Raw genomic sequence first — 16,850 nt, forward strand, 5'->3', positions numbered from 1 at the left:
TTAGCCTTTTACACTGATATATTTTCTCCAACAATTCTGGGATTACACTTGTATATATATTTGTATTATTGTGTATAAGAAAATAAGATAATATAATATTTTCTCAATCTGTTTTACTCTATTTCGACTTTATAAAACAGTGGCATATAATCAACAACCCAATTGGGCCGATCTTAAATTTCAAAATGAGCCAAACTAGTCTAATAAATATTTTTTAGTTTTAAATAATTTCTTAGCCCCAATATGAATTAAACATAGGTCCACTTGATCTATAAATATTAAAAAATTCAATAACCTCAATAAATTAATAGCCTGTGGGCTATTTCAAAATGATCCATCGAACATAATTAGGCCCAATATAACAATTATCATTATTAAATTCCTATCACCATTGGATCGAGTTGTTACAGGATTAGATCTTGAATCGATTCGGCCCGACCCGACCCCTAATTAATGTTTACATGCTAATTATCCTAATTAGGATTTCGCCGCATATTATATATATCGTAATGTTGTAAAAGCATATTGTATTGTTGTACATTATATTTAATTTTTAAGAGAATAAAATCATCTGCAGCTCTATGTATATAATTATATAGGCACGTTGTCAAACTACGTAAATCTTATGTTCCTGTGTGGTTGATTTTGTTTTTTTCTTTACTTTGTCTTCTTATCATTCACAACAAGCACCGGTATTCACGGCTGTTTATCTTAGTGGATATCAATAATTTATTGTGGAAATAGATCTCATCTCAAAATTCTCATCTCATCACATCTCCTTCCCAAACATAATTCAAATACAAATATTTTCAAATTAATCATTACAACTTTTCCATCCTTTCAAACAAAAAATAAAAAAACAATTCAACTTTTTCAAATCTCAAACAAAAATAATATTATAAAACGATATTCTAACAATATTTTATTTTATAATATTTTTTATTTAACTTTTTCTTTCTCATTTTTCAAAACTCAAAAAATACTCAACTCAAATTATCTCACTACTATTCACAAACTATTTTACTACTATTTACAAAATTTTCATCTCATCTCATTCTCCAAAAGAACCCTAAATCCTTGTGGTTTTGCAGCATTATATGGCACTCACAACCCACTTGACTAAGTGCAAGCCCCACACATTAGTGATATGAAGAGATTTTGAGCTCACCTGGAAGATCTACAACCGAGGAGTGTTGCGGTGTGCATTAGTTGCTTGAAAGTATTAGATCGAAACTTTCAGACTTTGAGAGGAAAAAAAATGCGGTCTCTTAAATTATAGACAAAAGAACATGGGAATGAGATTGACGGGTTGGGAGGGTGGGAGGGTAGAGGCTCCTCTCAAATCAGGAAGATATAATTGTGTTTTTGGACTTTTAAGAAAGGAGGAACGAGAAATAATTGATTCGAGAGAGAAAACATCTATTACAAAAAGAATTTTATTAGGTTTACAAATAAATCGCACAAAATTAAGTTCACAAATTGAAGTGGCTAGATATGATATGTTGGATCTACTATTTCATAAAAATAGATGTTTTACAATCTAATGCATCACAACAAACTATATATATATATATATATATATATATGTTCATAAGATCTTAAGAATTCAACCGAGAAGATAAATACACAAGATATATTTTGGTTTGGCTAACATGCTTCAGCCGTGTAGTTTTCTATTATATTTATAGCCGTAGAATCGAACTGTCAAGAGTATAACAAGGAAACAAACATGAGCAAAATAAGGAAACAATCAAGTACACTTTTGTAGGAGAAAGTTAAGCTAACTAGTTGGATTATTTTGAATTAGTAAGAGAACAGATCATAGAGTTAATAATTGGTGCACATGCTCCTGATTTTCTACTGAAGATGCTGATGAAGATTCTGAGAGTCTAACACAACCAACATTAATCTTGTGTTTTTAGGTTTGACAAATATTGATCAAGTTCATTGTCACAATATTGAAGATATATCTAATAATATATTAACGGAAAAAATTGACAGCAGGTAGGTACCTAGAATCATACTGATATTAGTCACAAAGAGATTTTACAAAAATAAATTCATAAATTGAAGTAATTTCATCATATGATACGTTATATTATAAAGTTATATTTTTTCTTGTAAAATAAATCTAACAAATCATGTAAAACCATACCATGCACATACAGAGAAGCCATGCTATACCATAATTATGGTATTCTTCCCTCCAAAATTGACCTTAGAATATTGTATGGCTAAGGTCCCCATCACGGCTAGACCATATTATTGATAAAGACATGCTACAGGACACACTCGTCCAAATTATTTTAAATAGCTTTGAAGCCTTTAATTAAATTAATTATAATATAATATTTTTAATTTACATATCGCGAGTTTAATAGGATGATATATCATTAATATTTTTAACATATTGCGAGGTTTTAATATACGACACGATCGATCTTATGAGAAGATGATAAATATAGCTGGGTGGCCCGTGCATGTAAAGTGCTAGACGAAATATTTATATATCCCAAAGAAATATTTTGATCCGTTCGATCTCCAATGACGTACTCAAAATCATTAATTTTATCCTCTGGTGCTATTGCGACATTTTATTTGATTGGCATGGCATCCAAAATATCTGATGGCCCTCCAATTTCTTAATGATTTGCTAATTTTTTGCATACACAAATTAAATTATGGCCTCACAATTTCTGGATTGGAGCCGCAGTGATACATTGGTAAAACGTCGTGATCCGAGAGCGTCCTTAATTGGCTACACTGACTCTGACTCTTACGCTGTTTTTTGTTCTCTAGCATCATGCATCCTCAGAATCTTTTCTCCACACGAGTCATTTAATTCGTCGAAGATCGTAGATAACAACACGACATGATATCCCAAATCAAAACGTACGTACGTTTCTGTGATCACTAATGGTACTCCAACTTGGCCATCTCAATCTCACACTCTCACTCTCTCTCTCTCTCTCTCTCTCTCTCTCTCTCTTTCTCTGTGTGTGTTGTGGCTTGGCTTGCACTGTTTATCTAAACAACAGGAGAGTTCGGGAAAACGATGGAAGGGAAGGGTGAATTAACATGCATGGAACACGGGCCAGCTGCATGCATACCCATGGGCCAAACAGAGAAATAAATAATTTCTAAATTTATTGGGTGGATATAAATATATAAACCAAGTTCCATAATTATTGTGTGGAACAGTACAGGCAGGATTCTCATGGGTTAGAAAATTATGGGCAAAAAATTAAATATTTCCTTTCAACGTACAGGCGTCAATGAACGTGACAAAGTTGAGCACAATCATGTCCTGTTAAATGCATATATGTACATATATATATATATCTATATATGTTGCATGCCAGACATGAAATTTCCTTGTGACTAATAAGCAATAATATTGCAGCTACCTATCAACTTTGTTAAAGACTCTGCCGAATTCCTGTTCCCATTATTCAACTACCATTCTTTGTGCTCCCCTATTATTAATATCTTAACATGAAGCATCTCCGTTGCCCTCACAAACAAAGCAGCTCCCCATTGGCTTTGCTGGCTTCATTTCATTTTCCAGGAATTTGTGCCTCATGGCTGACTCTCAAAACTCTTCTTCCAATGGGGTTAGGAATGAAACCCCTTCCAATGATACTTTCGCCGACTCTAGATCAGGTACCCCTTTCTCCTTATAATATATTAATGAGTTCTCTCGCGTTTATTTGTGAGTTCTGTCGCATATACTGTCGCTCTTGTGGCTCTATATTTCCCTTGCATGTCCTTAGAGTAGGGTAGTTTCTATTAGGTTTCCCTAAATGATCTTTCATGGGTTTCTTTATTCCAGAGGAAACAAGTGAAGCATCCAAGCTAGAGTTCTCCGAAGACGAAGAAATGCTTATCATAAGGATGTTCAATCTGGTTGGAGAAAGGTTGATCTTTAGCTCTCGTTCTTATATTTAGGCAGCTAATTATTATAAATTAATCTAGTCTTAGGAGCTTTCAAAATCTGAATTCTATTTGACTTGATGATGAGCAGGTGGTCTCTGATTGCCGGAAGGATCCCAGGAAGAACAGCTGAGGAAATTGAGAAGTACTGGACTTCTAGATATTCAACAAGCGAAATGAAATAACAGATCAAATAGGTTGGCGCTTTTCTCCAACCAAAGCATATTAATTAATTGGGTTTAACATATTTGAGGAGAGAACTCCCGGCCAATTAATTAAGGGGGGGATCATTCCGTCCCATTTGTGCAAAATCTGGGCAATTGCCGTCGAACAATCAACATATATACCACCCCGTGGCCGGCCACGGTGATTGATGCTTTGGATTTCAGCCTTAGCCTTGTATTGTGATTATTTCCCCATCGTGTGTACAAGACATCCATGTGCTCTTCTTGTTTATGTACAAAAAATAAGGTGCTATATTATATATGAAAATGGGTTCAAACCTGGATATTCACGTGTTGTCTTCTCTTTTTATTTTTATTTTTTTCCTTTTACTTTGTCTCATCTTTCTAACAAACTTTAATCCACCCTGGTTTTAAATTTCTTTAATCCGAAACCTTATCCAAACTTTACTCTTATGCTTATCCTAGCTCTTAGTTTTCAAAAGAGAAACTTATAAGATTGGGATGGGATGTAGGTCATGTACTAGATAAATTATGTTGTCCACAAAATTAACACCACGTGTCGAACATTAACGATAGCTAAGCATTTGGGTGGATCATTTCCTGTCCACCATGTAGTTCTTGTAAAGAACAAAAATCAATTTGAATGATTCACTATTCTATTGCTGATAAGATGAAATGAGATATTAATTAAAAAAAAAATTAATCTCTCAATTTGGGGTAGACTTTACCGACGAAGTCTTGCATACACGGTTGCAGGATAATTCATTGTATATATTAAAATAGAGATCCATCCATCCCACACGACTTTTCTTTGCTAGATACTTCTATAAAGACAAGTGCTAAGATATAGCAACTACATAAATATCAATATCAATGCTCAATTATTTACTTTCAAGATTATGATTGAGATTTGTATATGTAGAGTTCATTATCATGTTACACGTACACATCCATTTAATTGGACTCGGCGATTCATTAGACAAGCCACTTTTGTGACACTACCATACAAAAAAAATAATGGTAGTGCCATATGTAATAATCATCCCTATAATTTCCCATAAGGATATTTGAAATATTAATTTATCTTCAAAAAAAAAGGAAGAAATATTACTTGCTTTATTACAAACGACAATCCAAAATTATTTGATATGGATTCAAAAATTCCCTCTCTGAGAAATAATAGAGACAACTTTGTTTTTAATCTTAAGGCCTTCTTACAAACAATAATACTCTTAATATATAGTTATTTTTGTAAAACTACCCTTTATTTTAAAATGAAATTCTAAACAAGATTTCTCTTTCCTTCTTCTCGAAAGTGCTATCAGAGCTAATCATTCCACAAATTAGTTAAATATGTCGATAGTCAGATGACATGCAATTCCAATTTCAGAAGTCTCGAAAAGTAGTAAATACCGCGTACTTCAGTATATATACCAAGTTGATATCACAGCTTTTGCATAATTCGGCTAAAAGTATCTCGCAGTTGCCTTCATGTTACTTGGCAGGAAATTAAGGCATAAATCAAGCAGAAATTATAGCTGGACGAGTAAATTACCAAAGAAAACAGATAAAAGGTAAAACTCAAAATGCGTTTTGATGCGTGTATCTAATATCTACAGCCAGAAGTTGGCCTTTAAAAAACATAAATTTACATAGAGACACCATTAAAATTCATCTTAAAAGTATAAGTGCAATGCGACAAATTATAAAATAAATTGTTCATCGCGCATTACTACCAAGTACCCATGTTACAATTATTGAACTTTTACAGCACTAAATACGATTCGAGTGAGTTGTCGCTTAATCTCAGGCACCAATCATGTGACAAACACAATGCTGTTTAGAGTTATCGCATTTACCATATAAGATAACACCAACAGATATGTGGTTCGCCTCATACATTGCTTTGTTTGTACGACTTGGTGTCAAGTACTTGCTTACCGCACATGGCACACACTCCTGCACAACAGAAGACGTTTCAGAAGTTCATTAGCACCAAGTTCCCAATATATATATATATTATTTTTTTATAGGTAAAAATTCACTGCACCAAACTTGGTGAAATAGGATTTTTCTAGCACAATCGGTACGCAAATTGAGAGAAGAATATAAGGCATTCCAAGTTCCCAATATTACAATCGCCCAAAGATCAGCAATGTCAAATAGCAGTACCTTTCGTATAAGCACAAGTGTGACAGTACTTCCCGTCTTGGTGCACTTGCTGCTTACAAATGATGCATTTGGTTTTTCCATATGGAGTCCACCTGCCAGAGAAAAAATTAACAACAAGAATTCGGGTTAGGTTATGAAAGTTCAAATCCTTCAATACTGCTAAAAAAAATAAAAAGATGTCTGCTGTACACCTGACATTCATTCGATGGATTTTCTGCATGATAAAGAAGTCAGAAACTAGTGTGATTGAAACAAGAAAGCTTAAGCTATAACCCTTATAAAAAAGAAAGCTTAAGCTATAACCTAATTCAAATAAGCTTGATCCTAACTATTTGTGGTTTATGAATCTTTCCACGTCATTCAGCACTGCCCAAGCTCACTGAGGTCTATCTAAGGCCATACTCATTGACACAAGAACTTCAATCTATAACCACACATATTTATGTGAAATTACGCAGCCCTCTTTTTTTAAAATAATTAATAAGAATTTTATTATCAAGAAAAGGCACAAGCCCAAGTACACGGGATGTATACAAAGGAAACACCTACTAAACTCTAGAAAACAGGAAACTAAGACAAACAGATTCAGTACATTACATCATCATTTCTTGCAAATTTTATTACGCAACCTTATCAATTACCTTATAACTCATTGGAGCTTTTTTGGTGCATATGTCGTGAATGTAATGAGCGGACTTTCGAAGATAAGGAGCGGACACTAGAGGAGCTTAGATCTTTATTTTTCCATACCTTATTTCTTTGGGCTCTAGCTGTAGATTTTAATGGCCTAAATTTTCATGATTTTCTTGTTTCCTCTATTACGACCTAGATAGGCTTTCCCTTGTATATCATCTTGTTTACTTGGGCTTTGCCTATCCTTTATTAATACTATGGTTTACTTATAAAATAAAATAAAAAACTCATTGGAGCTTTTTTTTTCATAAGTATTTCAAAACTTCTATAAAAAAGGACAAACCCTCTAACCCTCAACACAAGATATGCAAATGGACGGAGATAATTTTTCCGATTGGAGCTATGTCATATGAATACTCACACTCATTGGAGCTATGTCATATGAATACTTTTATTTTTGTGACGTAGCTTTAGTGAAAATTTTCCCATTCTCTATCCCATTCATTCTAGTGTCACAGCCCACAAATCCTTCATATCATGTGTGCATATCCTTGACTTATTAAACACTAGAAGCAAGACCTATAAGCATTAGCCTTAGTAAACAAGACAAAATCTTTTGATAAATCGCAAAATCTGATATTTTCTCAAAGTTTACTCAGTGATAGCAATCCATCCAATAAATTGAACATGCATCCACAGCCAACCATTGGACAATTGAAATCATAGAATCAAAAAGTCCTTTCATGAGTATGACATAGCAAGGGAGAGAAGCTGAAGAATTAAAAACCTTGGTAGCACCACCATTATTTTCACATGGTAGGAAAGAAAAACATACTATTTTATTGGCACCAAGTATCTGGGAACAAAGTCCTGACAAATCCTGGAGTTGCACACGCTATATTGGCAAGTAATTTTCCGCAAGTGCACCTCAGGTAATTCAAAGGAAAATTCTCTCGGTTCGATGGTCCCAATAATGTCAATGCGGTGTTTTGAACCCAGGAAAGAAAAGCATAACGATTAACAGACTCACAGAACCAAATAGAAGCACACAAACTCTAACATATACAAACGTTGGTCACGACATAATGGTTCAATGGTATAAAAATTTCTCATTGGACAAGCTAAGTTCCAGTCACAAGATCAATAGCTGTCTCGCTAACTTACTCACAGATTCTTAGGCTTTTTGTGGAGTAATAAACCAGTCTAGTAACAATACTACCACAGTACCTAAAAAGCACATTGTCTAGTCTGTGATTCTCCCATCATTGGGAGCCAAGAGGCTGACAATTTAGTACAGCAGTTCTTGCAAAGCCCCCTGGGGAACCTTATTCCCTCCGTCTCTCAAATGCTACAACAGGATTAGCTAAATGAAGTCTGCACAACAATCTAAATTCTGTTGCTGATCATGATACAACCAAAATCCCGCAAACTATGGCAGAAAACCGGCATTCTTGCATGCAATAAAAACCACTGTGGGGGAAAAATATGTATCCAACTATTCATAATGCGAACTAGAGGCGAATAACGACTTGCGACTTGAGTAGATGGATCTAAACGCAATGGAGCACATTTAGCATATTTTAATTACCTGTTTCGCACCAAATCTATCTTAATGAACCCAAATTTTCATATAACTACCATGAACAACCACGGCCTATATGGTCCATTTTTTTATATCACAAAGCGTAGCCAAAAGAAGCAAAATATTCAACAGATCAAGAGAATATCATTGAAACCAAACCAAGGAATGATAGTATAAAAAAGAGCATATTCGGAAAAATAATTAAAATTTGAAAGTATCACGAGAGAGAAGTGAAGAACCTGTTCTTTTTGGAGAGGAGCTTGTTCTCGTTGATCTTGCGGCCACCGCCTTCGGTGGTGTTGCTCGCCCCTTCTTTCCATTTGTCCGGAACTATCACCTTCGATAGCTTCTTCTCACCTGCACTCCCCCACCAAACAACAAAACAGATAAACAAATTTTTTCGAGAAACTTAAAAACATGGAATATCAAAACGCTACATCTAAAGTAGCGTGATTGATCCTATGGAGATAAACCGCCAGGGAAAATCAGAAAACGCTTACACTTCTCGCACACCATTGCTGTCCTCTCTCAATTTCCCCCTTCTCTGTAAGTAGAAAAATCAAAGCCCTAATCAGAAACCGTTCCAGATTGGGCCTCTACTTCGTACGAGCGTGTTGTTGCATTTATATAAGAAAGTATGAAGGCCCAAAATGATGGCAGATTGACCCTATTGCCCTCTTGACATTGCTTAGTTCCCGTTTTCGCCTTTGCCCAGAACAAGGGTTGTGATGCGGTGTGGGTGTATTATGATTCAATATTCATTACTAGAGCGGTGATTTTACAAGGGCAAATCACGGCCATTGATCGAGTCCTTGAGTCGGTGGTAGCTCATGAGACCTTCGTGAGCATGTCACGGCCGTTAATATTAATATTTGATGAATAGCAATAAGCAGGATCCTCCTTTTTCTTTTTTCTTTTTTTTTTTTTTAATCAAGCATGTTATATATAAATAAAAGTACAAAAGTTTAAGGTAGATCATTTCTACTATCAATATACAAGAAACAATTAGGAATATTATCTAATAGTAGGCTTACAAAAACATGATTAGTAGCTGTCCATTGCGCCATTAAGTGCGCACATCGATTTTGAGATCGATATATTTTAGTAAATTTTCAATCTGATGATGCTGGGAGATGAGAAGAATGTCGCCAATTATTGTTGAGATGTTTTAGAAAGGAGTGGAATCTGGATTTTCTATAGAAGTAAATACCGACTAAACATCCCCTTCTATTATTGCTAGATTCTGATTGAAAGCCATGTTGGATGCTAACAGCGCTGCCAAGGCATTCTACCACCAAAATGTCTCCACTGTGATTTGTTTGTATTATCGAGACTACTAAGAATTAATCACGTACTGGTGCATCAAAAAAGAAGCTTTGATAATTTGGAGGAGGGGGTTTTCATTCTTTTTCTTTGCTATGTTGACTCTGTCTTTCTTTCCAAACTTCTTTATAATCTTCATAGATGTGTTTCAGCTAGGCATTTGTCTCTTCAAGTGACAAGAAGGTGTGATTGTGGACAATGTCATTTTTCTTTCTCCAAATAAAATATAGCATTATAACTGCAAATAGCTGAAAGTGGTGTCTTTCTTCTATTCGTAGTCCTAATTATTTTTTCTGGATTGATGATCATTTTAATCCAATCTAATATAGAATCAATAGGCAATCTTGCTAGATTTAAGGGCCAACTGCTCTGTTGCCACAAAATTCTAATGATAAGACAATCTATAAAAATATGCTTTAGAGTCTCTTTCTCTTGGTTACAGAGTGGACATTCTTCTGAATCTTGATGAGGAATGAAATCACTAATTCGTGATTTAGTAAGAAGAATATTCCAAAGTAGCTTCTAAATCAGTAATTTATGACGATCATGAATTTTAAGGCTCCACATTAGTTTAAAGAGTGATATTGAGGATCTAGGTTGAACTGATACCTGGGTTTGCAATGTTGCCTAATAAACTGTTTTAATAGAGTATTTTCCATCGTGACTTAATGCATAAACAACTTTGTCTTGCTCAAGTGATTTTATTGGGAGAGGGAGTTTTTGTATTTTTGATATACTTTTTTTATCAAAAAGATTTTGCATTTTTGGAACATCCCAACTCCTAGGATTACTGATTATGAGATCTAAAATTGTAAGAGTTTGATAATCAAGAATCATACCTTGTATTTGATGTGGTTTGAAGTTATTCAGCAAAGGAATTTATGGATCTGATCAGATATTTACAGATTCTTCACTATAGATTTAGAAGCAACGACCTTTATTGAGCAAATATTTTATTTTGAGTATTCCCTTTCACGTACATGAATCTTTTGTTTACAGATTCTCCGTATGTATTCTTAAAATGTTCTCTCTTTAAATCGGATGATCCAATTCGGTCAAATAATCAGAATTGCAGTACAACGAAAACATCTTTATCCTTAGTTATGCCGATTAACGTAATACATTTTAAATCAATTCATACGTCAATCAGTTAAATAAAGAATTATTTAAAATACGACATATTGGCAGTAGCAGCCAATGTAAATATACGCCTAAGGCAAAACTTAAAATATGGTTTTTTTTCATTTATAATATAATTAAATATAAATTATTATATTAAAAGTTATTTGATTTTTTTTAAATAAGAAGAGGCTTTATTTATAAATTATTATAATTATTGAAACGACAATTATTGTAATTCAGTATTATTAGAGATGAATAATTTTATTAGATTTAAATTAAGTTTAATGAGCGATTTGAATTTAAGTTCATATAAAATTTTATGGACCAAATTGATCGGATGGTTACAATTATATTACTATAGCTATGTATAAATTGGTCTGAGTGTTGAAGTCCATGCCCTGAGCAGTCATTGTTGACTGCTCAGCGCTTAACCCTCAACCCCCAGCGCCCAACCACCTAATGAATGCAACAATAAATGCGTTCATACGTGAAGTAATGCGCCTATAAATTAAAGCTTCAGACGAGAGCATCATACACCCAAAGAGAAAAGAAAAGAGAGAGAGCCGAGAGAGCTCTGAGAGAAATGAAGAGAGTTGAGTTGAGTGGAGTGTGATCCTCCTCCTCTGTAATATTTTCTTGTGTTCCACTATTTATTAGTGAAGCTCTTTTCTGTGGACGTAGGCAGTTGCCGAACCACGTTAAATTTTTGGTGTCACTGAGTGCATGAGTGTACTCTTTTATTACCGTTTTTATCCCTTCCGCTGTGTTGATTTCCCCAACACTGAGCGGCAATACAGGTCTCTGCAATATGGTAATACCATATATACAGGTCAAGATATTGGCATTAGCAATTACAAAAGATGCTCCAACTTATAATAAATAATCAATTGAATTAGATAGGAATCTAATGTTCAGGTACAATAATAAACAGGACAAAAAATGCACATCTTACCAAATTGAAGACTGAAAAAAGAAAAAAGAAAAAAGAAAAAAGCAACTCAGTATCACTGGATGCTCGTCAATCCCATGGACTCAAAGAACACTCCCCGGGCAGTTTTGGGAACCGATCAAAGTCCTTGCAATAGTCATAAATAACAAGGTTTCTCTGCACCCAAGCATAGTCCATTTTCTGGGAATCCGAGAGATGCCAGGCATTGTATTGATCCCACCAATTTTCAGTGGTGGTTGATACGCATGGAGGGTAAGGATCCTCCCATTGGCAAGCCTCGACGCTAAAGTCCTTGTAGGAGGACACGAACGGGGCATTCTTCCACTCCGTCTTCTCCAACCCACCTCTTGTTGCCCAGTCGTCGGCGTTCCAAATGCTCGAAAACATGTACATTGGCTTCTCGTTCGGGAAGAAATCATTTTCTTCCCCATTGTTCTTGTACACCCTTATCGGAACTTTATCCACAAAAAACCTGTTTTTTGGATACTTTTCATAATCAAGGAATCGATCAAAGAAAGTAAAGAGTCTAATTTATAGTAAGTAGAGAGAAACATACACGATCTGGTGATTGTTCCAGAGAATGGAATAGCTGTGGAATTCCTCGGTGGGATCGAACCAAAGCATGTGCCTCATCTCTCGGTTCCCAGTTCCATTTTTGTACACGTTTGTCTGGATTAGATAGGGCTGCCCGGTCCTATTCCCCAAGAACTCAATATCTAACTCGTCTCTCGTTGGCCCTGCCCCATTTTCCGTGCACATCTACAACATTTTTTTTTTTGACACTAATGATCTTAGCTATTACTCTTTCGCATTAAATACACAGAGGAGTTTAGAATCGTCAAAGAGACTTACATAGTAAGCCGTGACTACGCCGGCAGAGTCACCTCCGACAAGCTTGAGCTTCATGCTAAACCACCCAAATCTATATCTTTGCCTTGTTTGAAACCCACAACCTATTCAACATCAAACATGATGCAGACAAATATGCGATTATGATCATTAAGATAGAGTATCTTCAAACTAAAGCAATGAAAATAGAATATGAATTCGACAACAATCTCCCTCATGTTGATGATCTCTGTCTGTCTCGAACTAACAAGTCTTGCGTATTTGTTTACCTGTTTCTTTGTCCAATGAGAGATACCAGATCTGCCCATCCGAGGAGGTCGTAAAATGGTCCTCAGACCACATTATATTGAAATTATCTTCAAAAGACCCTTTAGAATCAGCTGCTTCTAAAGGATAGCAAGAGGCAGCCATGAAAGCTGCGATGAAAAGAAGAGTGGGCATTGGAAAGACATTTCTCTCCATTTTCGGGTGGGAGACCTTTGAGGAAGACGAGGCTTGTCTGCTGGATCTCTGAGAAGGAGATGTGCATTAAATTATCAATATTTGAAAAGTATATTTCTTCACATGGCTAATGGGACTGATTTGATCCTGTTAATTATTTCGTTGTTACATATAGACAATTTTGCCCATCTTAAGTTAAGACTGTAAATGTTAAATTCATGGACTATCGAGTACTACTAAAAGATTAATCAGAATCCCTTTATCATTTTTATACAATTGTTGTTTTAATTAGCGGACTAGACATATGAATGGAGATTAAGCTTTTGTCGAAGATACAGAAACAACATAACCAAACTGCATTATCAAAATAAAGGCAGGTTTGAGGAGTGAGATGAGAATTTTATATTTTATTTTAGGTGTTTAAAATATTATATTTTAGTATTATTATTGTATTGAGATTTGAAAAATTGAATTATTTATTATATTTTGTATGAAAATTTGAAAAAGATGTAATGATGAGATGAGATGAGATGAGAATTTTGTGTCTCATCCCACCCCCAAACCTGCCCTAAGAAAATTGAACTTTTCAACGACAACAATACCGACATCGCCGTGAAATTCAAAGAGTAAGGCCTCGTTTACTTTTATAAAAAATTGCATCTTATTTTATTTTATTATTATAAATTTTAATATAAAATAAAATAAATAATTTAATTTTTTTAAATTTTAAAATAAAAATAATATTAAAAAATATATTTTGATAATATTTTATTTAATTTTTAATTTTAATTTAATTATTTTATCTTATTTACGAAAATAAAGTAGGCCTTAGATCGAAGAGAACAGAAAAAAATGAGCCGATATGGGCAATTTAGGAATTGAAGAATGGATGATTGATGAGGGGAAATATCAGATAAAATGAATTTTTAAAGGGAAAAAAAAAAAAATGAGGAGCTGGGAGTGAGGGAAGCCAGGCTGCCCTCCGATGGATTTTTGGCAGAATTAAAATGGAGGGTGGGGTCCATGTGTTGCAATCAAGCGCGTGAGTGATTTTGATTGGTCATTCAAAATAACCAAGAAAGTTCTTAGATTTGACAACTAGATTTGGCGGTTCGTAAGATCCATTGGCTGTGTCTGTTTGATAATTACATTAGATTTGGTCAAAAGTTAAAAAAGATGACTTTGGGTTTAGTACTCTAATTTAAAACTGTTCTATTAATTAATTTAATATGAAAATATATTTACCTGAAAAAATTATAGAGAATCACTGACTTTGCTTTCTTGGTAATAAACATGACCAACATGCAGATTTCAATATCCCAATAAAGGGTTGGGATATGCTGCAATGTCGTTTCCTGTCCTCATAAACCCAGATCTTGCTAGTGGCTAACCAGCTGCTATACCTTTTTTTTTTTTTTTTTAAAAATATCTAATGGACATGCAAAAGATTAATTATGTTTAAACACGAATATTTATTTGAGAAATGTCCACATTAGAGGTAATTTAGTATCCCTGATCATGAAGGGGACCCACTGAATTATTGGGACAATTTATTGATGGTTGATTGTGATCACAATGTTGGCTCCAAGGGAGGTGTAGCCCTTCACCCAGTTTTACTACCAAAATAAAACTTTTTTTTTTAAATTTATTAGTTAATGGATTTTGTTATACATCAATTACTATTCATCCTCATAACTGATACGATATGACAATATTTTTCATAGTGTGAAATAGTAAATAGTAACTGAAAAGAATTAGACTTCGTTTGTAACCTAAACTCATTTCAACTCATCATTATAATTTTGTCAAATCTCAACATAAAATATAATAAATAATTTAACTTTTTCAAATTTTAAAATAATAATAATATTAAAAAATAATATTTTAATAATACTTAACTCAACTCAACATCTAAACCAAACATTAGTTAATTGTGCAACCTGAAACACTCAATTTTCCACGGAACATTTGGGTCAGCGTCACTTTTGTTAAAAGTTATATCGTTTCCTTTGTCCTTTGGGTTGAAGAGAGTCAAGAAAGTGTATAAATAATTTAACTAGCTTTCATCAATAACAGTGGTCGACAGTTTGGCCGAGTGGTCTAAGGCGCCAGATTTAGGCTCTGGTCCGAAAGGGCGTGGGTTCAAATCCCACAGCTGTCATGACTATATTTCTTTTTTATGTGATTTTGTTTCAAATAATTATCAATGGGCCAGGATTCTGTTGCTCTATCACATGCTGTGCTAGTGCTGGCCAACACATATTGAACAGGAGATTGATCTAGGACTATCTTTATATAACTTGGGGGTCCAATTGTGGAAACAGACAGACAGTTTGTACTGATTGAATAAATATCTTTCTTGGCATATATAATCAAGACTCAAGTGTACAATCTCTACATATTTTATTTAAAAAATAAAGTAAATCTGAGAAGTATATAAAAAAAATACTTTTTAATAGTTGTTCCCATATTTTTTAAAAAAAGTAAATTCATAGGACTTGTTTATATGAGCACTTCTACTCACATGCTTCATTCCCTCGTACACCACACGTAAAGCGTGATATGACTTTTCTTTTTCTTTTTCTTCTTCTTTATTTATTTATTTTTTTTTTAATTTTTTAATTTTTAGAGTTAAACGTGCATTTAGATACAATATCCAAATCATTCGTGGGTAGGGGTGGGCAATGGGACCTCGCCCTCGCTTCCGCTCTGCCCCCCGCATGGTGGGGCAGGCAACCCCGCTCCACCCATGAGGGGGCGGGGCCTCCCGCCCCGCATCTAGGGCCCCTAGAGGGGACAGATGGCGGGGATGGCTCAACCCCACCCCACATTTCTCCCGCCCCGTCCCTACTCCCATTTATATATATATATATATATATTATATACATATATATAAACATAAATATTTATATTTATATTTTACAAATTGCGTATATATAAATATATATTACAATTTGTTAGATTTGTTCACAAAATATGTATTGGCAAATTTAAAAATTACATAGTTTAAAAATTAATACACTACAATTTACACAAAATATGCACTAACAAATTTAAAAATTATATAAAATTTAAATTATAGTCATATTTACAAAATTTAAATTTATAATTTGAGTCTAAAAATATATTTTTAATTACTTTTACACTTAAAAATAATTTTTAAATTAAATAAAATGTAGTGTTTTTTTTTAAGTAGAAGGAGGCGGGGCGGATTGGGAATCTGTCCCGCACCCTCGCCCCGTAGGGGGCGGGTAGCACCCGTATCCATGGGTTTCGATTTTTTTTTTCTTATGCCCTATAATCTCACAGCTCACAACCATTTCTGTTCAACCTCATAGTTCACAGCCATTTCTGTTTTTATTTGACATTGATCTGAGCCGGTTTATCATAACAAAGCATATTATTTTTGTGCTTTCAACGGTTGTGGTTCCCTTTGGATCAATATGGGAGAGTTTGTGCTTCATCTGGGATGTCTACTTTTTGCGTTTGCTTGTGATTTTCATTGATCTGGTAAAACTTCTCTTTAGTTTTTACTTAGTTTGCCCATGAGAGAGGGATTTCTGGTGATAGGTTTCGAGGGGAGGGATTTTTTCAAGGAGGGTGAGGCTTCACGAGACAGGGACTTGAAGTGTTCAAATATTTTCAGATTCAGGGAGCTAGT

General features: G+C 34.4%; 3 protein-coding genes and 1 non-coding gene across 4 annotated transcripts; 2 read left to right on the forward strand and 2 right to left on the reverse strand.

Annotated features, from left to right (window-relative positions):
* Window positions 1-3,364: 3,364 nt before the first annotated feature.
* On the forward strand, window positions 3,365-4,452 carry LOC108990967 (MYB-like transcription factor ETC3). Its single transcript, XM_018965106.2, has 3 exons — window positions 3,365-3,663; window positions 3,833-3,917; window positions 4,025-4,452. Exons 1-3 carry the CDS (start codon window positions 3,582-3,584, stop codon window positions 4,116-4,118), a joined length of 261 nt encoding a protein of 86 aa, XP_018820651.1. The 5' UTR covers window positions 3,365-3,581; the 3' UTR covers window positions 4,119-4,452.
* A 1,234-nt stretch (window positions 4,453-5,686) lies between these two features.
* On the reverse strand, window positions 5,687-9,238 carry LOC108990966 (cysteine-rich PDZ-binding protein). The gene is made up of 4 exons (XM_018965105.2): window positions 9,006-9,238; window positions 8,745-8,862; window positions 6,291-6,382; window positions 5,687-6,077 (listed from the first exon to the last, which is right to left on the reverse strand). Exons 1-4 carry the CDS (start codon window positions 9,019-9,021, stop codon window positions 6,013-6,015), a joined length of 291 nt encoding a protein of 96 aa, XP_018820650.1. The 5' UTR covers window positions 9,022-9,238; the 3' UTR covers window positions 5,687-6,012.
* Window positions 9,239-11,805: 2,567 nt separating this feature from the next.
* Window positions 11,806-13,332, reverse strand: LOC108990965 (probable xyloglucan endotransglucosylase/hydrolase protein 8). Its single transcript, XM_018965104.2, has 4 exons — window positions 13,018-13,332; window positions 12,752-12,852; window positions 12,456-12,658; window positions 11,806-12,371 (listed from the first exon to the last, which is right to left on the reverse strand). Exons 1-4 carry the CDS (start codon window positions 13,208-13,210, stop codon window positions 11,969-11,971), a joined length of 900 nt encoding a protein of 299 aa, XP_018820649.2. The 5' UTR covers window positions 13,211-13,332; the 3' UTR covers window positions 11,806-11,968.
* A 1,938-nt stretch (window positions 13,333-15,270) lies between these two features.
* TRNAL-UAG lies at window positions 15,271-15,350 on the forward strand. The gene has a single exon. It is a non-coding gene; the product is annotated as a tRNA-Leu (tRNA).
* Window positions 15,351-16,850: the final 1,500 nt, after the last annotated feature.

Source organism: Juglans regia, chromosome 3, assembly GCF_001411555.2.
Source record: "Juglans regia cultivar Chandler chromosome 3, Walnut 2.0, whole genome shotgun sequence".
NCBI lineage: Eukaryota > Viridiplantae > Streptophyta > Magnoliopsida > Fagales > Juglandaceae > Juglans > Juglans regia.

Bases quoted from the DNA above. Each gene is read 5' to 3' on its own strand.
- LOC108990967 (XM_018965106.2), top strand. From the start codon at position 3,582: ATGGCTGACTCTCAAAACTCTTCTTCCAATGGGGTTAGGAATGAAACC. The intron at 3,664-3,832 runs GTACCCCTTTCT...TCTTTATTCCAG, and splicing joins TTTCGCCGACTCTAGATCAG to AGGAAACAAGTGAAGCATCC. The intron at 3,918-4,024 runs GTTGATCTTTAG...GATGATGAGCAG, and splicing joins TTCAATCTGGTTGGAGAAAG to GTGGTCTCTGATTGCCGGAA.
- LOC108990966 (XM_018965105.2), bottom strand. The intron at 6,383-8,744 runs GTTCTTCACTTC...TTTCTCTGGCAG, and splicing joins CTCCTCTCCAAAAAGAACAG to GTGGACTCCATATGGAAAAA. The intron at 6,078-6,290 runs GTACTGCTATTT...TCTGTTGTGCAG, and splicing joins CACTTGTGCTTATACGAAAG to GAGTGTGTGCCATGTGCGGT.
- LOC108990965 (XM_018965104.2), bottom strand. From the start codon at position 13,210: ATGGAGAGAAATGTCTTTCCAATGCCCACTCTTCTTTTCATCGCAGCT. The intron at 12,853-13,017 runs GTAAACAAATAC...GATGTTGAATAG, and splicing joins CTCATTGGACAAAGAAACAG to GTTGTGGGTTTCAAACAAGG. The intron at 12,659-12,751 runs GTAAGTCTCTTT...AAAATGTTGTAG, and splicing joins GCGTAGTCACGGCTTACTAT to ATGTGCACGGAAAATGGGGC.